Source organism: Salmo trutta, chromosome 7 (assembly GCF_901001165.1).
Source record: "Salmo trutta chromosome 7, fSalTru1.1, whole genome shotgun sequence".
NCBI lineage: Eukaryota > Metazoa > Chordata > Actinopteri > Salmoniformes > Salmonidae > Salmo > Salmo trutta.
Window position 1 is genome coordinate 3094567 of NC_042963.1, and position 26420 is coordinate 3120986.

General features: G+C 41.9%; 1 protein-coding gene across 4 annotated transcripts in view; it reads right to left on the minus strand.

The window, feature by feature from the left end:
• The window catches only part of LOC115196757 (talin-2-like), a 158421-nt gene that overhangs the window by 35657 nt on the left and 96344 nt on the right, over positions 1 to 26420 (minus strand). For all 4 annotated transcript variants that reach the window (XM_029757643.1, XM_029757640.1, XM_029757642.1 and 1 more), the window contains 19 exons: positions 20968 to 21095; positions 20617 to 20680; positions 20365 to 20469; positions 18853 to 19008; positions 17576 to 17677; positions 17426 to 17502; positions 14506 to 14692; positions 14269 to 14382; positions 13691 to 13799; positions 12752 to 12960; positions 12363 to 12461; positions 11990 to 12157; positions 11410 to 11704; positions 10041 to 10207; positions 8676 to 8804; positions 6552 to 6665; positions 6145 to 6393; positions 1411 to 1539; positions 1208 to 1310 (listed from right to left, as the gene is read on the minus strand). In XM_029757643.1, coding sequence (XP_029613503.1) covers positions 1208 to 1310; positions 1411 to 1539; positions 6145 to 6393; positions 6552 to 6665; positions 8676 to 8804; positions 10041 to 10207; positions 11410 to 11704; positions 11990 to 12157; positions 12363 to 12461; positions 12752 to 12960; positions 13691 to 13799; positions 14269 to 14382; positions 14506 to 14692; positions 17426 to 17502; positions 17576 to 17677; positions 18853 to 19008; positions 20365 to 20469; positions 20617 to 20680; positions 20968 to 21095 — 2704 coding nt within the window. The remainder of the gene's footprint in view (positions 1 to 1207; positions 1311 to 1410; positions 1540 to 6144; positions 6394 to 6551; positions 6666 to 8675; positions 8805 to 10040; positions 10208 to 11409; positions 11705 to 11989; positions 12158 to 12362; positions 12462 to 12751; positions 12961 to 13690; positions 13800 to 14268; positions 14383 to 14505; positions 14693 to 17425; positions 17503 to 17575; positions 17678 to 18852; positions 19009 to 20364; positions 20470 to 20616; positions 20681 to 20967; positions 21096 to 26420) is intronic.

The following is a 26420-nucleotide window of genomic DNA, read 5'->3' on the forward strand; positions in this document are numbered from 1 at the left end:
CCCTACTGTATTTATTTATTTTATTTATTTTGCTCCTTTGCACCCCATTATTTCTATTTCTACTTTGCACTTTCTTCTACTACAAATCTACCATTCCAGTGTTTTACTTGCTATATTGTATTTACTTTGCCACCATGGCCTTTTTTTTGCCTTTACCTCCCTTATCTCACCTCATTTGCTCACATTGTATATAGACATATTTTTCTACTGTATTATTGACTGTATGTTTGTTTTACTCCGTGTGTAACTCTGTGTTGTTGTATATTGTCGAACTGCTTTGCTTTATCTTGGCCAGGTCACAATTGTAAATGAGAACTTGTTCTCAACTTGCCTACCTGGTTAAATAAAGGTGAAATAAAAAAATTAAATAAAAAAAGATGTCCTGTATTAAGACATACACAGATTCAGAGGTGCAGCTTTAGTGCTCAAAATGAATAGAACAAGTTGTTGGTAATGTGTAACTGAACAGTAGCACAGTGAGCCCAACCTAAAGCACCCCTATTGTTAAAACAAATTAGATAGATAGGAGAACGAGGCACCATGTGAGATTGGGGCTTTACTTATTACACAAAGCTGAGATGAGGGAACGCAGCAAATTGTATCAAATTTCATTATCCAGCCGAGTGGAGCCCATTGCTAATGGAATGTTGAATCTAGTGAAAATAAGATGAATGAGGAGAGAGTAGCACCCTGGGCCCCAGCGTGAAGCAGCACAGCCTGGGAGGGAGGGAGCAGCCATTGTTAGAATACACTATTCAAATCTGTCTTCATCAATTCTCCTGAGAGACTAAATGGAGCTAGAATGGAGGCTAAAGAAAATGACAGGCTGTGCAGCAGGACCCATTGGGTTTATTGCTTGCTCTTAGGCAATAGTGATAACATCATCACTAAATCAAGAATTGAATTACACTTGAATATCTATTGGTAGAAGTGAATGATTGTTAGGGTTTCTACTGCCTACTTTATAACCTCTCTTACCCCACTTGGTAGAGTAGAGCTTTACTGAGACCCTGTAGCTGATTGTGACATTTTGAAAACGGTTCCTAATGTCAAATAATAACATCTAACAAAAAGGACAGAAAAGAATGAGTCTAGACCAGAAAAAACGTTCTACACAGCCACTCAATGATGTCTGCCATAAGTTTAGGTGAACATTCCTATTGTGCTGCTCAATCATTCTCAGTGCACTCTGTGTTTGCTTTCCTACCTGTGTAGTGTTCATTGCCCTGTGCAGCACAGGTCAGCAGCTGGGCCATAGAGGAGCCAACAGCTTTGGAGGTACTACCCAGGTCCTGGGAACACTTCTCTAGCTGTAGGGACAACACAGGAGCACCAAGTCATGCATTTTCACCCATCTGCAGATTTGCTTTGCATGACTGGAACAATCAATTTATTCTATAATGAACTGACCGATTCCCCAGGAAGTGGTTTGAGCTGCCCATCGTGCGCAGCCATCCTGGCATCTTGAAGCTCACTCCTCAGAGTTTGGACAGCACTCAGAGCAGAGTCTATCTCCAGAGGACCACAGGCTTCATGGGCCTGCAGAAGCACACATACACAAACCTCTCTCACACAGAGAACAGAAGCTGTGCTTCCTGTATGAAAACATGACTATCAATAGCTGTGGAAAGAGGGGTACAGGCAGTGGTGTAGCTCATTTTCGCGGGGCCCCCGCAAAACAACGATACATTTTTTTTGCCATGGAGCAGAGAGAAACATTTTCATAATTTCATGCTATTTTACACATTTTGCTGTGAGGATGAGAGAAAATGTTGCTGATTTAGAGCTCAGGGTTTCTTGAAAGTTATCCCACCATGTACAGGAACTCTTTAATCACGTTCCTCTTCTTAAAAAGCAACTAACTGGATTTATGTCAACTCCATCAGACACTATAAAATGCATTTCAGTTTTACAATTATTGTCCATTGATTAAAATATATCTTTTTAAATATTGACAAAAAACATTATCTTCATTAAGGGGATTAGCCATCAGTGATTGAGTTTTTGTTATACCTTTATTTCAACAAGGAACACAGACTGAGACCCAGGTCTCTTTTACAGCTGGGCCCTGCGTATACATGTTTACACATACAGTTTAGGTACAATGACTAAGAAACTACACAAGACAAACAAAACGATCACAGATAACACAAAAAAAATACAGCAACAGATTACATTTACACATAGGCTATTCTACTAACAGCACAAGAACTTGCATTACCCGAAACAGTTACAAGCAATACAAAAATAAAAATGCTCCAATAAATATTTAAAATGAGCAAGGGGGACAAGAGACTCAAGTTTAAGTTTAGTCTGCTGGCTATTCCATAGGCAAGGAGCGTAACAGGAAAAGGCAGCCATACCCACCTCTTTGGAAATCGCATGGGCCTCAAGTGTAATCCATGCTTGAGACCTGGTTTTAGGAATTATAATTCTAATATTGATGAGTGATGATAAATAAGAAGGTAGCTCATTCAGAAGTGCTTTATAGACAAACACGAGAGCATGTTGTTCTCGTCTCACGGACAGCGAAGTCCAACCCACATTTTGATATAAAACACAGTGGTGAGTACTGTAGCTAGCACCCGCAATAAACCTACAGTAAGTGCACAATGATAAGTAGCATCCAGCGATTTAAATGTTGATGCCATAGCATGCATGTAAATAATATCCCCATAATCTATAACAGACATAAAAGTAGCTTGCACAATTTGTCTTCTATTTGTAGAGGACAAACATGTCCTGTGTCTATAGAGGAAGCCTAGCTTTATTTTTAGCCGTTTACAAAGTTTGTCAATGTGCATTTTAAAAGACAGTTCATCATCCAACCATATCCCTAAGTATTTATATGCAGAGACCTGATTAATTTGAGAACCATCTAAGCTCGTAGGTATTTTCAACCAACTTTTTGAACCTATTAAAAATCATAAAATGTGTTTTCTTTGCATTTAAAACAAGTTTCAGCTGTATATAAGTTTCAGCTGTATGTCTCCAATAGTGATAATGCTTGGTCAGCCATTGAAGCAATAGAGTACATGACAGTGTCATCAGCATATAAATGAATTTGACACTTTCTTATCTCATCACCAATATTGTTTATCTAGAGAGTGAACAGTAATGGACCAAGTATAGAACCTTGTGGGACCCCTTTAACCAACTCCAATGGCTCTGACTGGATGCCGTCAACTCTAACAGCCTGACTTCTATCCTTGAGATAGTCATGAAACCAACGACAGGCATCCAATCCCAGTCCTATTGACGACAGCTTACCCAAAGGTATCGGATGGTCTACAGTGTCAAAAGCTTTAGATAAATCTATGAACAAGGCGGCACAGTTCTTTCTATTATCTATGGCATTAGTAATATCATTTACAACACGTACAGTGGCCGTAATAGTACTGTGTTTAGTTCTAAAGCCAGAAAGAGTATTGTGGAAAAAGATTGTAGTTGCCTATTCACCAATGACTCTAGAATTTTAGCCAAACAGGAGAGCTTAGAGATGGGCCGATAATTATCCAATTCACTACCATCACCTCCCTCGAGGAGTGGTAAAACAAAAGCTGTTTTCCAAGATTTAGGAATCTTTCCTACGACAAATGCTTGATTAAAAATATGCGTCACTACACCAGCAATAATAGGTGCCGCACACTTGAGTAAATATGGATCCAGATTGTCAGCGCCTAATGATTTCTTAGAATCTATAGCAGATAGTGCAGATAAGACCTCATCTTCTGTGACTTTTTGAAAATGTAAAACCGGCTTACTGTTTCCACATCAGCTGAAGGCCGAGGGACTGAAACAATAGATTTGACAAGAGTTGACAAGCCACTGACGGAGTTGACAACAGATACTCAAAACATACATATTTTTGCCTCTAAAAATAAAAGTTTAATAGGAATAAGGCACCTCGGGGGTTTGTGGTATGTGGCAAATATATCACGGCTAAGGGCTGTATCCAGGAACTCCATGTTGCGTCGTGCTTAAGAACAGCCCTTAGCCGTGGTATATTGGCCACAAACCCCCGAGGTGCCTTAATTATACAAATAAAAGTTTAATATAAACATTTGTAAAATATGGAAAATTATTTATTTGAAAATCCCCAATAAAAACAGAACCATTCTATCAGATCTTTCAGCATTGATGGAGTTTATGTTTTACGGAAACAAAAATTGCATTTTTATTCTTCTTTTAAGTGGTATACATAGTAGCAATTTAGTTTTTCCTCAGTTTCTTTATGACTCTAAAACCTAATAAAATGTAACATATTTGAACCATTATTCATATTCTATCTGAATCTATCAAGCAGATGGAGTTGACCATGGTTGTGACCATGGTGATTCCAATATTGTTTATGTCACGGTTGTTGTCGGTGAAGGAGGACCAAAACGCAGCAGGTACGTGTATGCTCATCTTGAGAATTTATTAACTTCAAAAAATGAACGTACAAAATAACAAAACAAAAAGAACGAACGAACAACTACAAACAGTCTGGCTAGCATAGGCTCAACACAGAACAATCACCCACGAATCACAAACACACCCCAATATATGGGACTCTCAATCAAAGGCAGATAGACAACACCTGCCTTCAACTGAGAGTCCCAACCCCAATCAACACAACATAGAAACACACTCACCAGACTACACATTGAAATACTTAAACATAAACCAAAACCCGGAATTACTAAATCAACCACCCTTTTAACAAAACACACCACCCTGAACCACATAAAACAAATACCCTCTGCCACGCCCTGACCAAACTACAAAAACAATTAACCTTATACTGGCCAGGACGTGACAGTTTAAATCTCTCAAAAGTAGAGAAATTTACAGACCATGAGTGGTCTTGTTGCACTACATGTAATGAGGACATGAATAAGGGGTCCTTTGATGGTATAGCTGACCCTGCTCATTCCTGACTAATTTAGCATTTTAGACAAATCTGACGGAGTTGACCAATCTCCGGACACATCTTTTAGGAATCACAGTTTTGAAAAACATATTCTTTAAAGTCACAGAGGACTATTTTAAGAAACTACATGAGATTTTTAACATCCATTATTTTTAGAATTTTAAACACTTTTTTGGAGAGTTTGAATTTGGGATCCTTTGCTCCGGATAAGGGCATTTCCAAGCATAGAGCCGAGATGGAAATTAATAATATTGAAAGTATTTAGAAAATTTCCTAAACAAATATTTTCCTTTAAATTCCCCTAAATACACAGTACCAGTCAAAAGCTTGGACACCAACTCATTCAAGGGTTTTTCTTTATTTTTACTATTTTCTACATTGAGAATAATAGCGAATACATCAAAACTATGAAATAACACATATGGAATCATGTAGTAACCAAAAAAGTGTTAAATCAAAATATATTTTATATTTGAGATTCCTCAAAAAAGCCAAAGAAACCACTACTAAAGGACAAAAATAATATGACCTGGCCTCCACAATCATCCAACCTCAACCCAATTGAGATGGTTTGGGATGAGTTGGACCGCAGAGTGAAGGAAAAGCAGCCAACACGTGCTCAGCATATGTGGGAACTCCTTCATGACTGTTGGAAAAGCATTCCAGGTGAAGCTGGTGGAGAGAATGCCAAAGGGTGGCTACTTTGAAGAATCTAAAATCTAAAATATATTTTGATTTGTTTAACACTTTTTTGGTTACTACATGATTGGTTACTACAATGTGCTATTTCATAGTTTTGATGTCTTCACTATTATTCTACAATATAGAAAATAGTTAAAATAAAGAAAACTGTTACTCCACATGTTAAGCTTAAATAATCCAACAAAATTCATTTTCTTTCAACAATAAAAATAAATAAATTTTTCCGACTTTCAAGAACCACTGACCTAATTTCCTGCTATTTGACACATTTTGCCATGAGGCTGAGATAAAATGTTTTCGTTTTAAAGCCAATTTCCTGTAATTCCACCCCAAAATTAACGGCTTATGACGTGTTCACTATCTGGGGAGCCCAACCTCCGGGGGGACCACAACCCCAACATAAAAAATACAAATGAAAAGTATTTTTTTTTTTGCGGGGGGAGGTTGGGGGCCCCCAAAGCTCAGGGGCCCCTCCGCCTTGCGGGGGCTGTGAGGGTGTGTGCTACGCCTCTGGGTACAGAACTTACCTTTTGGGTGGCTGTCCGTAGCTCAGCTAGGCAGGTAGCCAGGTTCTTGGCACATTGACCAAGTTGCATTGCTGCAGCCTGGTCCGTCACTGTGGGGACAGTTGACTTTGCAGACGTCACCATCTTACTGCCAGGCTGTAGGAAGCTCTGGCTGGCCATGATGAGGGCTAGTTGGGCACTGAGTTCCTCTGGCTGAGCCTGACTACTCCTCATCCCCTGGACCAGCTGAGGGACGTGGTCTGCCACTGCCTTCAAGTAGACATATCATTTGATTAAAACAATGTAATGAAACCTGCAATATAAATGCTGCCAATGTAGTAATCGATTCAATACTGTATGTATTTCACCAGAGTGATCTAACAGTGATCCTGTTTGCTGTGGATCAATCTCTACCCATATTACTGTACCTTGCAGCTGTGTACTAGTTGTTGATGAGAGGCAGTGTTCTTATTGGACACAGCAGCGTTCTGGGCAGCTGCGATGGTCTGAGTAGCAGCAGCCGCAGCCTGTTTAGCAGCAATCTGTTCCAGAAACAGAGAGAGATATTGACAGAGATTGTTGTAGGTATGTGTTTTACATCAGAGACATAGATGAGGGTGGTATAATTAAGGCACCTCGGGGGTTTGTGGCCAATATACCACGGCTAAGGGCTGTTCTTAAGCACGACGCAACGTGGAGTGCCTGGATACAGCCCTTAGCCGTGATATATTTGCCACATACCACAAACCCCCAAGGTGCCTTATTGCTATTATAAACTGGTTACTAACGTAATTAGAACAGTAAAAAAGTAATTTTGCATCATACCTGTGGTATTTTGTCTCATATACCATGGCTTTCAGTCAATCAGCATCCAGGACTCAAACTACCTGGTATATAATACTGCTTTGTATACAGTATCAGATTGAGCTTCCCAGATAGATCAAACATAATGAGGGGTCACAAACTAAGCCAAAGAGTTCTTTAGGAATTTCTTAGAGGACATCGACAACTGACCAAGCACATTTTTTGTCCATTAAAATAACATCAAATTGATCAGAAATACAGGGTAGACATTGTTAATGTTGTAAATGACTATAGCTGGAAAAGGCAGATTTTTTATGGAATATCTAACATAATTGCAAAAGGGTTTTCTAATGATCAATTTGCCTTCTAAAATGATAAAATTAGATTAGCTAACACAACGTGCCATTGGAACACAGGAGTGACAGTTGCTGATAATGGGCCTCTGTACGCCTACGTAGATATTCCATAAAAAAAATAAAAATCTGTCGTTTCCAGCGACAATAGTCATTTACAACATTAACAATGTCTATACTGTATTTCTGATCAATTTGACGTTATTTTAATGGACAAAAAATTGCTTTTCTTTCAAAAACAAGGACATTTCTAAGTGACCCCAAACTTTTGAACAGTAGTGTATTTTGGGACAAGGACAACATTTTCTCAACATGCAATACATAAGCACTGTACAATACACTTTTTGTATTGCCATTAATCCACACCCAGATTACTTTCTTTGAAGTATCAACAAAATGGAAAGTGGTGAGAGAAAAGTGGGAGGAAGGATGGAGGATGAAACAAGAACCTGAACAACAATGCTATCTTTGTCCTGTGGAAAACAAACAGATTGCACAATGCTGCCTGTCTGGCTCATCTCTCAAGAGGAGAGGAGAGGAAGAGGGAGAGGAAGAGAGAGAAAGAGAGAAAGAGGGAGATAGAGAGAGGAAGAGAGAAAGAGAGAGAAAGAGAGAGAGACTTCATTTCTATCTGGTGAAACAGAAACAGATACAACTACAAACAGACTACATATTTAGTATTATTTTAAAAGCAGAGCATGCTGGTAAGGACAACACACAAGGCAATGTGTTGAAACCCAAACAGATACAAAGCTTTAGGAGATCAGTAGGAGACATTTCAGCCATATGAATGGGCAGTATGTGATCAGTTAATCTAAACACATTACATTCTAAATGGTTTTTATTATCTCTGATTCCTCTTTGGAGTGGAAGCCATTACCATTACAGGCTACAGAGAATGATGCATCAGATATCAAACTGACTCCAGCCTTCGGTTAGTGTGTGCAGTGGAAGCTCCAGTGCAGTGCGGGTCTGGTCTTTAGGGGCCTACTAATACTAGGTGCTAAACCCAGATCTTTACACTACGATTAACTAATTCACACAACTAATAGGATTCACATACTCTTGCTGCAGGAACAGAAATAATGTAGAGAATAAATACAACACCTCATTTGTGCAAATTAATTCTAATTCATTTAGCCTTTTGCAATGCTCTTTCATAAGGCTTGGGGGGGGGGGGGGGCTGTGCATCTTCACACATCTATGTAGGGGTGACTGACACACTCTCCTCTTTAAAGGTGCATCATGGTGTTGGATGGACTTATGGGGTTTGTTTGTGAGAAAGGACATAGTAGTGTAAAGTCGAAAACGTTGATTGCTACAAAGCTACAACTGGACAGGGACTCAAAGTTAGCACAAAGGTTAGAATATTCTCTCATTCTCCACCCAACCCACCTCCAGCCTGTTGACCAGCTTCTTCTTGATGGCATTCTGAGCTGCAGCATTAGTGGCAACACGTAACCCCTCTGCTGCCTCTCTCAGCCTCTGCTGCTGGTCCTCATTCTCTGGGTAAGCTGCAGCTCCCTGTTTACGCATGCACACACACACACACACACACACACACACACACACACACACACACACACACACACACACACACACACACACACACACACACACACACACACACACACACACAAGCAGACAAGCAGACAGGCAGGCAGGCACAAACAGACACAACAAGCAAAATCACCACTAACTACAATCGTAGTTCTGCAGTGACAAAGGGAATATCAAACCCTCTCTCATAGTTTCAGTAGCACTCTGAACATTTCCCCAACACTGTGACTGTACACCACATGTCTCAGTAGCACTCTGAACATTTCCCCAACACTGTGACTGTACACCACATGTCTCAGTAGCACTCTGAACATTTCCCCAACACTGTGACTGTACACCACATGTCTCAGTAGCACTCTGAACATTTCCCCAACACTGTGACTGTACACCACATGTCTCAGTAGCGCTCTGAACATTTCCCCAACACTGTGACTGTACACCACATGTCTCAGTAGCGCTCTGAACATTTCCCAACACTGTGACTGTACACCACATGTCTCAGTAGCACTCTGAACATTTCCCCAACACTGTGACTGTACACCACATGTCTCAGTAGCGCTCTGAACATTTCCCAACACTGTGACTGTACACCACATGTGTCAGTAGCGCTTTGAACATTTCCCAACACTGTGACTGTAAACCACATGTGTCAGTAGCGCTTTGAACATTTCCCAACACTGACTGTACATTTAATGTCTCAGTAGCACTCTGAACAATTTCCAAACACTGTGACCGTACATTAAATGCAGAGCAGCATTAGACACTGTCTGCTTTCTGACAGTTTCCAAGGAAATCACCAGTGCAAGATTCCTATTTCCTCTTTGTAATGGCAGCAGTGTTGTGATGAATGTGTCACAGAGCAAAAGCATAAGCATCGTTTCACGTGCCTGGCATTTTCACATTGATAATATCCTGCTCATTTATACTTGTCTACAGCGCCAAGGGCTTATTAAGAACCATTGGTCCTGGACTTTCATTATTTCAGCTCTAAAGAGAAGCTACAGCCCAGACTACATTATGAATACTATAAATCTCCTTTCCAACAAATGACAGCAGTGGAATTCTAGTTATAGTTGCAAACATGACACTAATGATAATACACTAACATGACATACTGTACAGTTTACACACTAATGGCATACAACAATCTATCGTAGAACTCTAAGTAGGCTAGCATAGTGGTTGTCCCTGTCCCTGTACCTTAGCAGCATCTACCATCCTGGCCGTGGCATCAGCCAGGAGTTTGGCTGCAGCCAGGAGCTTCTTAGAGTTGTCCATGTCCACCTCGGCCTCAGCATCTGACCTCATGGCATTGACCAGGTCAGAAGTGGCCTGAGCCAGCACCCTGGCCTGACGCACCATTTCCCCTACACAGGGTCAGAGAGAGAGAGAGAGAGAGAGAGAGCGAGAGAGAGTGAGAGAGAGAGAGAGAGAGAGAGAGAGAGAGAGAGAGAGAGAGAGAGAGAGAGAGAGAGAGAGAGAGAGGAGAGAGACAGAGCCAGGGTCAATATCTCCTGACTGTGCTACAGTATCTACACAGAAACATGGCCTAGACTACACTCACTGATTACTGATCCCTCATTGGACCTCACACACTATACTACACGATTTCCTTTTCACCTTCTGGTATCGTACCGATAGTACCACAGCAGTTTACTTTTGTCTTCCTCACTGGTTATAAAAAATACATCTGTCTTTATGTGTATTCTGTGAGGAAATAGAAGAATAAAAGCACTATAAAACCTCTATAGTGCTGTACAGAAGCGACCGTATTTCCCCCAGTCAGCCTATAAAACTGTTACTGCTAAACACCCACCTCCAGCTAGAAATAACTGGAGAAAAGACTATCAAAGGCACGACATCGAGGGTACTTTACAGACTACAGCCTTAGAGACAAATTTTTTCCCCTATCAGTGAAATGGGACTTTTAAAGACATATTTCATAATAAATTATACTTGGCTGATCTACTGCAGTTTTTATTTTACGATGTTTTACGAAAGTCAGCGTGTTAAGCCCTATACAACTTTTTAAAGTCATATGTTTTCAGTTACATTTCAAAGCCGCACTGAATGTGATTGAGAGCAGATTTTAAGCTCTGTAGTGGTTTTCGATGACATGCTTTCTATGACCCCTTGAGGATTGGCTGGGGTTGGGAATTCTTCAGACTCATGGGCAACCCATAACAAACATTTCAGGCTTTGAAAATGTTTCAACAGCAGGGTATTGAAGGTCAGTTAATATAAATCTTAACCTGACAACATCTTAGGTCCCACTCAGTCAAAATACATAGGAACAACCCCAGTGAAAATCAAAGACAAGAAACAGGCTGGATAGTCCTGTCTACTTGAATGATAATTATTACATCTTGTGTCCTTTGATAATAGCTAGCTAATGGTTTGAGACTCAAACTGCTGAATGCCAAAACTAGCCAGGAATGTGAAAATACTTGCAAGATGAATCAAGAGTGAAATGTTCTCTCCCCACCTCCCAAAAAGTTCTGAACCACTCGCCTCCCCCTTCCACTTTAGCTGTCTCTCCACTCCCCTCCCCTCCTCTCCCAGAGCTCACCTGCGTCTCCCATAGAGGTGAAGATGCTCTCGGTGACGGTCATGATGGTGTCTGTGGCCTGGTCGTAGCGTCCGATGGGCTCACCACAGCTGGCATAGTGGCGTACGTGCTGCAGCAGGTCACTGAGTGCCTGGCTCACCGTGTTGGCCGCGGCACCTACCTGCTTCAGGTGCTCACTGTCGTCTGTTGCAGACAGGCAGGCCTTGACGCAGCTCTCCACCGAGCGGTCCACCAGCTTCCCTGCCTCAACCAGCTGCTCCTGGCACACCGGGGAACTGATGGTGGGGCTCACCACCTGGACGAACAGTCCACAATCAGTCTCGACTGGCCACTCAAAACTAAACAACACATTCAGAGATGCTAGTGGACTCATTTTGGTGTGTACAAGAATGATAATGTTATTGTTGACAAAACTAACTTAGCATACGCTACTCTGTACTAGAAATTTAGCGATAGAACAAACAAACAGCCATTTAATTTCAGTAAGCCAGCTCTTCTCTTATCTCAGTTCTTGCCCTGAGCTGTCCTTCATGTCTACAGGAGACAGGGACAGGGGTGTGGCAGTCAGTCAGGGCAGTACCTTGGTGCAGGCCACCAGCTGTGAGGTAGAAAGGGCACACCGAGTAGCAGCTGCAATCACTCGGTTCTGCAACACTGTGTCCTCTGCCACCTGGGCCACATTCTTGGCCTTGAGGACCATCATGGCAGCTGCGTTGGCCACCGCTTTGGCCAGGCTCATTAGAATGTCCTGAAACACATTCATCAATGTCACTCACTGACTCACAGCAGAGCTGAGCAGACTTTTTGCTGTCCATTCAATTACAATAGCTAAAGAAAACAAAGCCTGATACCGTTACATAAGTGTGTGTGAAGCTTTAAGCAGGCTTCAAACACGTGTGTTTTCCTGTTTTGCAGCAGTTACTATAGAAATGGAAAGGAAAGTCCAGTCCAACCTGGAACCTCTCGTCGGTCTCGCCCTCCCCCATATGATGCAGCAGGTCCCCACTGGCCTGGCCTATGCTTCCTGCTGCAGTCAGCACCGTCTGTCTGGGCTGCATGGGAGGGGGTGACATCACCACATTCACAACACTGACCCTACCGCGGCACCACAGCACAATCACAGCACTCCGCTGCTCTCAGATACAGTTCACATCACCAGCTCCCAGTGATTATTTCTACAAAACACATCATTATCGTTTTCGGAAACATACTAAAAGAAACACACTAGTGTCTTTGTTAAAAGGGAGTCCACATGCAGTATGTCTCAATCTCTGTGTAATCATTGTAATTCGGAGAATAGAGCAGATGTGATTGGTAGAACAGTGCCGTTTTGTGTCTGTACCTCTCCAGCTGCAGGCTCCACAGACCTGAGCAGGTCAGAGACGGCCCCTGTCAGGGTCCTGGCAGCTCCCATCAGGTTCTGCCCGCTGTCCACCTTGTCCTCCACCAGCGCTGCCAGCAGCTTCACCCCTCTAGACATCTCTGTCAGGTTGGAGGAGATGGTGGTGATGGCACAGCCAACCGCCGTGTAGTCTGTGTCTGTAGGGTCACCTAGGGAAAAGAGACAGTCCTTGTTAACCCTTTGTTATACCTTCTGCTCTGCCACTCTCTCAGCCCAAACCACAAGCAGCAACCTGAGTGGTGCCATAATAACACACACATCAGTGTCACCATCATCATAATGAAAACACATTGGATATGGTATTGTGGCGATAAACGCACACACACACACACACAGAGGGAGCGAGAGCGAGAGAGAAGTGATAGTCATTTGTGGACAGGTAAAAGTTTCTATTGGATGATAACAGGGAGCCTCAGTGCCATTCAACAGATGGCTGGGATAGATTAAAACCTATTGAAAGGCTGGCAGGGAGCAGTGTGGAGCAGCATGGCACAGCTCCAGACAGGAGGCAGGGAGAGGAGGCAGGGAGAGGAGAGGACAGCATGGATAGGCTGTCAGCTAGTTAAGCTTCAGGACAACACGCTCACTATTTATTCATCAATGGAAATAATTATTAGGGTAAATGGGAAATGCTCCATTATCTAAAGGGAACTCAGACCCCTCCTCCCTAGTCGTTCCAGATCGACTTGGAAAATGTGCGTTTTGATTCTATCCCTGTGGGTTTTGCCCTTGAAGATAAGCGGCTGTTATTTTTAAGAGGGCATTTTCGAGCTAAGTCTAGAGGCCTTTCATAAACAAGGATTCTCATGCAAATATAACAGAAAACTCTACATGAGTACATGGTTCCAAATATCAGTAAGGAAACTCTTGGGCACTCACCTGCAGTAAGATTGACCACAGATGCTGTTCCGGCAGTTATGGCATCTACTTGAGAGTGGATTTCATGTTTGGACTCATCCACTTTGTTTTGAACCCAAACTCTGGACGCCTTTCAGGAAAGGGAGAAGGACGGGTATTGGCTTTCATCACAGTGGGGGATTTTCAGCTCATATATATATTATATATATTTTTAAATCAGGACTAGGGCTTCTTCACAACCAGTTTCCAGCTTTAAAGTACATCATTCATATTTACAGTCAATTTCCACCACCTAATTACACGTGAAACATGGGAGTTCAAAAAGACGAACAAACTCAGCCCTTCTCTACAGTATGCTTAGCTAAGCACATCTAGAGGAAAAATGCCACACTTGCAACTTTAAAAGAATACATTTAATGGGATACAAAAATATATTTTCCAAAAACACACAAAAAAAGCGTGAATCAATCTTTACTGACCAGGCTGGGTGGACTAAAAGGTTCAACGTGTGGGAGAAGTGGAGCAGTATTGAATGGTGTCATTTTGTGGCTGTGGTGTGTGAAGGGGGATTAGTCCAGTGAATGGAGGAGAGAACTCACCATGTCCTGTCCCAGAGGAGGCAGGTTAACTACCTCCCCCAGATCAGCCTGGGCCTGCTGCACTGCCTGCATACTGGTGTTAATGGTCCCCATCAGGGCCTGCTGGGCCAAGCTCTGACAACACACACACATTTTAAACAGACAAAGATCGTAGTTAGTGATGGTGTAAGCAAGGTTCTCTGCACATCACTGCTCCTACTGTGTGACATTGGTATGGGTGCCAGCGGGCATGCTCACCAGCGGGGGCATGTGTCCTCTGTGCATCTGCCCTGTGGTGATCTGCTGCTGGGCAGAGGGCATGGTGCCCATGTTGAAGGTGTTGTCAGGGCCACCGATGGACCCGGAGCGGATGATACCTGGCAGTGCCACCGAGCCATGCTCCACACGACCCACCCTGTTAAACTGCTGCTGCAGGATGGTCGACCTGAGAGGAGAGAGAGAGAGAACGATGGAGAGAGAGAGAGAGATGGATATTCGGACCTTTACAGGGCATCTTCTGATAAGGAAACATAATACTCAGTATTTTCTCCATAACTATAGGATAGTAGTAACAGAGCCATAACAGTGAGTTAGTACTGATAGACTAAAACACATGAGAAGAGCTGTTCCACTGCCCCTGTAAACAGATTGTCACATTCACTATTGGTTAATTACTGCTTATTTTGAGAGGCAGCAATTATGTTCCGTGCTGAGAAACAAAACATGAGTCCATTGGCACCTAAACAGCAGGGAGTGATATGATGCCCAGTGTCTATCCCAGCAGGATCCGCTATGAGACACAATCGGTGTCTGGGCTCGGCGTGACAGGACAACAGTCTATCTGTATTATAAACTCAGCAACAAAAAAAAAAAATCCCTTTTTCAGGACCCTGTCTTTCAAAGATAATTCGTAAAAGTCAAATAACTTCACAGATCTTCATTGTAAAGGGTTTAAACACTGTTTTCCATGCTTGTTTAATGAACCATAAACAATTAATGAACATGCACCTGTGGAACGGTAGTTAAGACACTAACAGCTTACAGACGATAGACAATTAATTAAGGTGACAGTTATGAAAACTAAGGACACTAGAGAGGCCTTTCTACTGACTCTGAAAAACACCAAAAGAAAGATGCCCAGATGCCTGAACATCACACCTGTGGGACAGGTACAGAATGGCAACAACAACTGCCCGAGTTACACCAGGAACGCACAATCCCTCCATCAGTGCTCAGACTCTCAGCCTATTGCGGACAGAGGCTGGACTGAGGGCTTGTTGGCCTGTTGTAAGGCAGGTCCTCACCAGACATCACTGGTAACAATGTCGCTTATGGGCACAAACCCACCGTCGCTGGACCAGACAGGACTGGCAAAAAGTACTTTTCTCTGACGAGTCGCGGTTTTGTCTCACCGGGGGTGATGGTCGGATTCGCATTTATCGTCAAAGGAATGAGCATTACACCGAGGCCTGTACTCTGGAGTGGGATCGATTTGGAGGTGGAGGGTCCGTCATGGTCTGGGGCGGTGTGTAACAGCATCATCGGATTGAGCTTGTTGTCATCGCAAGCAATCTGCGTCACAGGGAAGACATGCTCCTCCCTCATGTGTTACCCTTCCTGCAGGCTCATCATGACATGACCCTCCAGCATGACAATGCCACCAGCCATACTGCTTGTTCTGTGCGTGATTTCCTGCAAGACAGGAATGTCAGTGTTCTGCCATGGCCAGCGAAGAGCCTGGATCTCGATCCCATTGAGCACGTCTGGGACCTGTCGGATCAGAGGGTGAGGGCTAAGGCCATTCCCCCCAGAAATGTCCGGGAACTTGCAGGTGCATTGGTGGAAGAGTGTGGTAACATCTCACAGCAAGAACTGGCAAATCTGGTGCAGTCCATGAGGAGGAGATGCACCTCAGTACTTAATGCAGCTGGTGGCCACACCAGATACTGACTTTCTTTTGATTTTGACCAGGGACACATTATTCCATTTCTGTTAGTCACATGTCTTTGGAACTTGTTCAGTTTATATCTCAGTTGTTGAGTCTTGTTATGTTCATACAGATATTTACACATGTTAAGTTTGCTGAAAATAAACGCAGTTGACAGTGAGAGGACGTTTCTTAATTTGCTGAGTTTATATACTGTAGGAGTCAAGCTGCAACGCCAAGCAAGGATAAAAACTAGGCTAGCTGTGATCATCAGAGATGAGAAGAAATAAATAAAAAATGGCTTCCATGAACATGACAAATTAAAAGGATACTTCAGGATTTTGGCAATGAGGCCCTTTACTTCCCCAGAGTCAGATAACTTGTGGATACCATTTTTATGTCTCTGCTTGCAGTTTGAAGGAAGTTGATAACTAGCGCTTGCGCAATTGCTAATTAGTCTTAGCATAATGACTGACTAGCAGATGTCCATTGCGCTAACACTAGTTAGCATTGGTTTGCGAAACTACCTCTACCTTCATACACCAACCCGAGCCACCTCTGGTATCTTGGTCCTCCCACCCCTAGCTCAACCCAGTCCAAGCTCTTCTCTGTCCTGGCAGCCCAATGGTGGCTTCCCTCTGCAGCTACGACAGCAGAGTCCCTGCCCATCTTTTGAAAACATCTGAAACCCTACCTCTTCAAAGAGTATCTTAAATAATCCCAATGCACCCCCCCCCAACACAGACATAAAAACACAGACATAAAAATGGTACCCACAAGTTCATCTGACTCTGGGGAAGTAGATAAAAATCACGAAGTATCCCTTTAATTCACGTCTTCCTGATGATTTCGCTTTTGTTTGCAGAAAACTAATATATCCGTCTTTCCCTGGGGTATTTTTCTTATGGAGGTTAGAAAAAATAAACATAAAAGCTAATATTCCTTAAGGAGAGAGGGACAACAGAGGGCATTCTGTTATCATGTTTCAGAGAACACATGATCTCACAGGTACTGTATGTTATTGGAAAATTCCGGATGCAGAGTCTAACTCATTTCGTGTTATTTTTCTCAGGGGTGTAATGCCGGGCAGGCAGAAATGTGATTACATCATATGCACAATTAAATCAAGGTTTACATTGACATGAGGAATAACTTGTCTGTAGTCCCTGAATATGGATGGTCAGCATTCTCAATGTAAATAGGCTAGCATCCTATGTATTGTATAGTATGTGCAGTATGAGGGATCCTTACCTCTTTGGAGAGACAGATTCCTCTAGCATGGTGGACTCTTCATCTCCTTCCAAACCAAAACGATCCTTACTCTGCTTCTGTGGAAGGGGATAACAAAAGGTGTCAAAAGAAAATACTTGTGGGAAGTGTTTCTGGTTAATCTTGACTTGCCTTTTTGAGAATGATGTCGATGTATCCTGCAATCAGCTGAGAGATCTGTTCCCCCTCTGTGGTCTGAACAGAGTAGTAACTTTCCTGGTACTCCCCAAAATCCTGCAGGGTACAATAAGATTGTCAGGAGAGACAATGAAGTTACAGTACAGGCCCACTAGAATAGATTACTCTCGTGGCAATATCTTCATCACATAAATCCCTATCTGTCATTATATAGGCTCATAGTATTCATATCAAGGAAATGGAGAAGTGTATGCGTTGTCGTATGGGAAGTGCAACATGTGTCACAGCTCTTTGCCATGCTGTGCTCTAAGTTCAAAGTTCCTTTTCTTCTACACAATCACAGGAAGATGTTGTAGTGCTTAGAAAGAATCTTTGAATGGACTAACAGTATGGTGGCAAAACCTCCCCAGTCCTTCTCCTGATGAACAGACATACTTTGACTCCATTCCACTACAATTCTGAAGTCTTCAAAGAGCTGATAAAATATGAGACATACTCATTTTAATATCTAACTCCACATACTTCAAAGGCTTCCTAAGCGAGACAGGAATGTGATATTACATTCAAATCAATGTTGGCAAATGCAGCTCCGAGTATGTTTAAAAATTGTACTCCCTATTAATCTTGAACGCAATCTGGTTAAATAAAAATACAATTTAATAACAGCATTGTTGACAGACAACAACCAAAACACTACATTGAAAAAGGACTCAAATAAATAAAACATCCAAGTGCTTCACATTCATCTAGTAAAATCCTGTGTTTACACAGTCTAATATATACACTAACATAACTGTTTATTGAAAACATTAACACTGTGGATTGGGGGTAGTATCAACAACACATACTATTTTGCAGTTACACTACACCTGTCAGCAACGGGTGTGTCCGAAATAGCCGAATCCACTAATTTGGAGGGGTGTCCACATACCTTTTTATATATAGTGTATTTCTGTTGCTATAATGAGATGTAGGGACAGAAAAGAGGTTAACCTTAAGGGCTCAGACACACCATTAGCGTTTGCTGGCCGAGAGTACTTAGCACCTCTTAACATAAATTGCAAACCGAGTGCGCACCAATTTTCCATGTAGAATCACGTGAAAAATGTCGGCAGTCATACCTCTACAGCAGGTGGTCCCTAAAACACAGCGCGCTGAACGTTCGCCAGACAAATGCTAAATCCACATTCGGTGCGATCTGTGCAAGCCTTAAGAGTGTAGAATGTGTTCCTGTGAATGTTGGATTGGAGTGGACTGAGACCAGGTCATACCAGGGTGAAGCTCTTGGGAGAAGCAGCCCATCTCTTCACCGTGGTTAGGGGCCATTCCTGAACCACGTCTTTAGTCTTCTCTTCCACCCGCATCACCGACTCTTTGGTTATCCCCAGTAACCGCGGGACCAGCTTATTCTTGCTTTTCATCTTTTCCTAACAGACAAGACATAAGATAATATTTTCATAGGTGTTAAACGCCTACACAGATGAAAAACTGGGGGCATCTCTTTATTCTGAGAAATGAAAACAGCAGCAGAGCACAGCTGCCTGCCATAGATAGCACACATGCACTGTTCTGATTGTCTGTCCTGAGTCAGGAGCCCCAGTGGAGGAGGAGGAGGGCGGATGGGGTTTGACCCTGCAGAGTTCAGGCTTGTTTAACCGGGCCTCCTTGCTGTTCTGCTGAACAGGCCATCCCCAGTCCCTCCTTCCCCAGGCTAGGCCTCTGTTACTAGGGGAGCCTCAGCCTGGCTGTCAGTGTGTCAGGATGGAGCTTCCAGCAGCAGACTGACGCTGACTGGCTCTAGTGTCCTCCTCTTCTCTGCCCACACACAATCCATTACGCCTCACTTCAGATCATGAGCCTACTCTTGGCTCCACTCCAGCAAAGCTGAACACTACACAAAATTAACGGTTAGGAGGAAAGTGCCTTTTCACTTTTCCAGGCTATTGTTTTTATTTCAGGGTCAAAAAGTAGAGCTCCAATAACGGAACAAGGTAACAGCTTTAGAGCAGCTTGTACAGGCTCAATGATTTTCATACAAGGGCAGATAACATTATCTTGATTATCAGGGTAGCTATGTATAGAGAACTATTCCAGTTGTTCATTGTCTTAGCTTATTCAAGTAGTTGTTCACAGTGTATTCAACTCAGGAAGTCAGATTTTGGAATCTGAAGTGGTTTGCCATGTTAGAGATAGTATCTTAAATCAGTAAGCTTGTATTTCATACAAGGTAAGTTGGTGAGGTTTTTAAAACATCTGCTGGTCTGGGACTCACAGCACCACAGGTTGAACTAATGTCAGAGAGCTTTTATTGGCCCTAGTCTCACCACCACCAGACAGGCTGAATTCCTTCTATATCTTTCATTCAAAGTTCCTTGATTTCTTGTATGTTTGGAGAGAAGAAAATCCCTTACATTTGAATTGTTTGACATTTTACTGCATTGTTAGCAGCTAGCAACATAAGCATTTGGCTGCACCCGCTATAACACCTGCTAAACTGTGTACGCAACCAATAAACTTTGATCATATCTAAGAGCCTTACAGTTAGGGAATGCTTGTTCTGGGAGCACTGAGCTGGTTTAAGAGTGACACATATCAGATGGAAGGTTGCAATAAAGTCCCAAAATGTGCTTCTATGTTTTTGGCTGTGATTTTTCTCTCTCTTTCTCTCACACACTCACACTCTCTCAAACCTAATCGTAACCTTGCAGTAAGCTGTATTTACACAGTAAATCATTCATTTTACTGTCTGTTGGAGAACACAAGCCTCTCTCCTTATATCTTACCTTCACCAGGAAGAAAGAGACCCCATATGTCGGAAGGGACCTCGCTAGTTTCACATACTTTACTTTGGACTCAATCTCTGTAATTTCTCCACAGGTTTTGTGATCCTGACGGTCAGAGGGAAATGGATACAGCAATATGAACCTTTCAGACTTTAAAACAGTAGCATATTTGGGAATTGCACTGGTTTTAATTTTCTTTTCATAACATATGAATCCATATGTCCACAACATATTGCATAATACTGAACATACCACAAATATTTTCTTCTCTGAACCTCTCTGCTTGATGTACTCTTTGGGTAGAAATTCCTTAAGGCTATGGAGATAAATCACATTTTACAAGTTTACACTCATCATGTACAGACATTCTCTTTCCAAAACATGTTTTCACACAAGGTCATTCTTGCCTCAGTACCTACATTCACAAGTGTTAACATTCTCGTATGCCGTTGAGTACTGCACTCAAATAGGTATGACAAAAATAAGGATTTGTCCTAAACTACGATGCTAGTATTGTGTCTAAATAAGATTGAAATGTATAGAATGGTAGTGTTGGATACAATAGTGTTATTGTTGATAATGCCATCTGATAAAAGGGCTTACTCTAGGAATCCAGTCTTGTGTTTGTGTTCGACGTGGGGGCCAAATTGGATCTGGGCCTGAATTCCAGCGAACTCACAGGCTTTATCAAATGAAACAGGGTGGGAGCCATTCAGTATGTCATCTCTGGCCTAGAGGACAGAAAGAGAGACAGAAGAGAGAAAGTTAGACTTTATACTGAGTTCAAACTAGAGAGTAATGCTGCAGTTTCTCGTTTGAAAGTTGCTTCAGAGAAGAATGCCTGCTAAGTGAATACATGTAACCCAAGAGCAAGGACATCACACAAACACTTTACTGAGATTAATGGACTCAGGGGAACCAAACAAGATTAGTTTGTATAGCAATCCAAGACATTAGCTAACATATCAAATCTAACAGCCTCAATCATTCATCATCACAGTCAATGGTGACGTACAGTATTATCACAAAGACGTCAATATATTTAGCAATTTCTCAGAATATTGCATCGACATTGCAGACTGATCCACAATGTTTCATTAATAAACTGTTAAAGAGCAACTTGAGTCATTTTTTATTAGTACAATATGCACGAAGTGTATGTAAAACAATAAAACTGGACGTAAATAAAAGTCTACATTAAGACTACCCAGGCCTCAATAATGCCTGATAGCAGCCATGTACTGTAGCAACCTGGCCCGTTTGGCCACAACAATAATTATATTTTCAATACACTTCAATCAAGGCCTACTTGGAATGTACCATTTGTCACCGATCATCTAAGACATCTGTTATATTCAATGTATCGTCCATCCATTAAAGCATTACCTCAAAACGTGGCCTACTCTACACTATCTAAAACCATTTAGGTAGTTGAGGGTGACACTGATTTTGTGTGGAGAGGAACCCAGCACTTCTGGACATCTTTAAAATTAGCTGACATACAGTACCTTGTGTTTCCTCAATGGGCCTGTATATATTCCCTCTCTCCCTCCCTTGCAAGATTAATGGCTTCTAATGCTGAGATGCCTGACTGACAGTGAGAAAGCCTCCCTCTGTGCTTTTAGCCTCAGACGGCACAGACTCAGCCCAGCTCATTTTAATGTCTCATTACATCAACTGCAAGCTAAACAGCACTTTCTAGTCTGAGATTTAGACAATCTTCAACAAACACCTCTTTAGAGTGGTGCTGATCAGTGTGAGTGGGGCCATCTGCCCTCCAGTACAAGGCTGTTCAGGGACAACCAGTTGCGAGCCCCTTTAGAAGAAGCAGGGTTGTACTGTACTGGAGGAGGAGCTTCATAACAGCCCAGATGTCCTGACTCAGCCTGGGGCTGTAACTCTGATGTCAATCAGCCCACTGTACTGTAACCTAAAGAGTACAACCCTTAGCCTGGGCGGAATACTACAGCCATAAACAAACGCTGACAAATGTAAAACTGTTTCATGTATACCACTGTAAATCACCTGACTAACCAGCCAATCAATCAATAGGCATATCAATAATGAGAACAGTTGTTTCACAGCAAAACACAAGGCATATTAGGTTTAGAACACCTGTAGACTGGATTACTAAACACATCATCAAAAGCAGGACACAACAGCACACACACACACACACACACACACACACACACACACACACACACACACACACACACACACACACACACACACACACACACACACACACACACACACACACACACACACACACACAAAGGCTGTTGCCATTGGGCTCAATAGTGCATTTTCTGTAGTAGAGATGTGTGTCGGGAGAGGAGTGTCTGGGTATTAAGGCTGGGGCTGTATCTGGCAGAGACCCCCGCTGCATGGAGGGGTGGGAGGATGAGCTCATGGAAGCTACATATCATTAATAAACATTGGAGCTCATCACTAGGAGGCTCTCCCTAAGGAATGCCAGGGATGATCATAATCTACACACTCATTATATTAACCTACTAACTCAGATTCCTATGGTAATGGCTGCATGGTGAATGAGGACTGTTCCATCGTACCAGAATATAGACATTGACAGGAAGCATGTGTAGTACAGTCGTGTGCCGGAGACTGGGCTGAGGAGAGCACTGCAAAAGTCTCTTGGAATGAGGGAGTCAGAGAGTGGATGTGTGGCCTGGGGTGTGTTCCAGCCTAAGAATGCTGCTACTCTTCTCACTCTGTCACCGTGTGTGTGAGACTCTGCGTGCCTGAGTGGAGGGAAAAAAAGACGGGGAAAGCTGGAAGAGGAGAAAAGGGAGGAATAGATAGAGGGTGTAATTGTGTTTTTGGGAGAAAGGATATGGGCTTGTTTGTAAAGGAAGGGAGTGCATGATGGAGCACTGCAATGTGTGCCAGAGTCTGTGGGTGTGGGTGTGATTTTGTCAGGATTTTTATGGGATTAAGGGGGCGTGAGACAAAAACAGAGAATTAGAGAAGGGAGTCGGGGCAAGAGGAAGAGATAAAATAGTGACAGGGAGGATAGGGAGAAAGAGAGACTTAACTATAGATGTATTTATGGACTGTAGCTCAGAGGCAGCTTGGATTACAAGGAGGGAGTTAACTATTGATGTACAGTATAGTATTTATGTACAATGCCTTGCAAGAATATTCAGACCTCTTGGATTTCTTCACATTTTATTGTGATACAAAGTGGGATTGAAATTGATTTAATTGTCATATTTTGTCAACAATTTAATAACACAATACAATGTAATGTCAGTGGAAGAAAAACATTTTTTTTTTTTTACTGAACAAAAATATAAACCCAACATTTTCAAAGATTTTACTGAGTTACAGTTCATATAAGGAAATCAGTCAATTTAAATAAATTCATTAGGCCCTAATCTATGGATTTCACATGACTGGGAATAGAGATATGCATCTGTTGGTCACAAAATAAAATAGGGGCGTGGATCCGAAAACCAGTCAGTATCTGGTGTGACCCCCATTAGCCTCATGCAGCGCGACACATCTCCATCCCATAGAGTTGATCAGGCTGTTGATTGTGCTCTGTGGAACGTTGTCCCACTCCTCTTCAAATGGCTGTGCGAAGTTGCTGGATATTGGCTGGAACTGGAATGCACTGTCGTACACGTCGATCCAGAGCATCCCAAACATTCTCGATGAATGACATGTCTGTGAGTATGCAGGCCATGGAAGAATCATGGGAACAACCCTTTACATGTTGCGTTTATATTTATGTTCAGCGTAGATAAATAAAAAATGCAGAACTAAAATAGTCATTGTATAAGTATTCAGCCCCTTTGTTATTCAAATTAAATGAGTTCAGGAGTAAAATTTGTCTTCACAAATCACATAATAAGGTGACATAGACTCACTCGGTGTGAAATAATAGGGCTTGACATTATTTTGTAATGACTAACCCTTCCTCTGTCCCCCGTACATACATCTGTAAGGTTCCTCAGTCAACGATTTCATTTCAAGCACAGATACAACTACAAAGACCAGGTAACAACAACAAATCAGACATTTAATATCTCTTTAAGCATAGTCAAGTTAATAATTATGCTGGGGATTATATATTGAACCACCCATACATCAAAAGATACAGTCGTCCTTCTGAAGTTATTAAAGTGGTCTTGTTTTCTTTTTTAAATAGATCTAGCCTCTCCATGAACAGCAGCAAGCAGATTGTACAGTCAACTTTCCTGCCAGTTCTTGACTATGGTGACACCATTTACCTGAATGCAGCAGCCACTACTCTTAAACCTTTGGATGCTGTCTACCATAGCGCCATTCTCTTTATTAAAAGGTGACAGGTTTAATAATCATCACTGCATCCTGTATCAGAAGGTTGGCTGGACCTCACAAAAATCCTGTATATTACATCAATACTCCCTTCTTGTTTAGAAAGCTCTACTCCACAAGCTTCCAACATACCTCACTTCCCTGCTGAAATATAAAATATGAGGTACCAAACCTGTTCGCAGGGTTGGTTAACTCGAGGTCCTGCTTGTCTCCACAAAGTTTGGTAAATCCACCTTTAGTTGTAAAGCACCACAGTTATGGAATATCTAAAAAGAAAAATACACCTGGATTCCCTGGTGCAAGTAGGGCTATTTTAATTGGTTATTATAAGTTGTAATATACTGATGTCATGTACTTATAAAAACTACAAGACAGTTATATTTTTTTGTTATTGTTGTATTCATGTTTTTTTGTTTGTCCTCAGAGCAAACTTTATAAATGAGACACTGGTCTCAACTAGCTTCCCCTGGATAATAAAAAGTGAATTGGTGATTTTAAAACAGCTACAAAGTTCAATGTCTGTGATGGTAGAAAACTGAGGATAGATCAACATGACTGTAGTGACTCACAATAATGACCTACATTTCAGAGTGAAAAGAAGAACACACATATAGAGAAATTAACATTCTAAAACATGCATCCTGTATGCAACAAGGCACTCAAGTAATACTGCAAAAAAACAGCAAAGGAATACACTTTTTGGCCTAATTGCAAAGCCTTACTGTATGTTTGGGGCAAATCCAACACAACACATCACTGTGTAACTGCCTTGTTTTCAAGCATGGTGGTGGCTGCGTCATGGTATGGGTATGCTTGACATCGGCAAATACTGGGGAGTTTTTCAGGATAAAAAGATACGGGATGGAGCTAAGCACAGTCAAAATCCTAGAGTAAAGCCTGCTTCAGTCTGCTTTACACCAGAGACTGGGAGAGGAATTCCCCTTTAGCAGGACAATAACCTGCAGGATAAGTCCAAAATCTACACTGGAGTTGCTTACCAAGAAGACAGTGAATGTTCCTGAGTGGGCAAGTTACAGTTGACTTAAATCTGCTTCAAAATCTATGGTAAATCCTGAAAATTGTTGTCTAGCCATGATCCCCAACATCTTGACAGAAATTAAAGAATTTTTAAAGAATAAATGGGCAAATATTGCGCAATCCAGGTGTGCAAATCTCCTATAGACTCACAGCTGTAATCGATGCAGAAGGGGTTTCATGTATTGACTCAGGGAGCTGAAAACTTACGCAACAACTATATATTTTAGGTATTTAATTTCATTTAATCTTTAAAAAAAACAATTCTAATCTTCAACATAGTATTTTGTGTAGATTGTCGACCAAAAATTGACAATTAAATACATTTTAATCAGACTTTGTTAACCAAAATGTGAAAAAATCCAAGGGGTCTGAATACTTTTGCAAGGTATGTACTGTGTCTGAGTGTGTGCTTGTTGGGTGTGTATGTACACTAACGTTCAAAAGTTGTGTCACTTAGAAATGTCCTTGTTTTTGAAGGAAAAATGTAAAGAATTGTCCATTAAAATAACATCAAATTGATCAGAAATACAGTGTAGTGTTGTAAATGTTGTAAATGACTATTGTAGCTGGAAACGGCAGATTTTTTATGGAATATCTACATAGGTGTACAGAGGCCCATTTTCAGCAACCATCACTCCTGTGTTCCAATGGCACGTTGTGTTAGCTAATCCAAGTTTATCATTTTAGAAGGT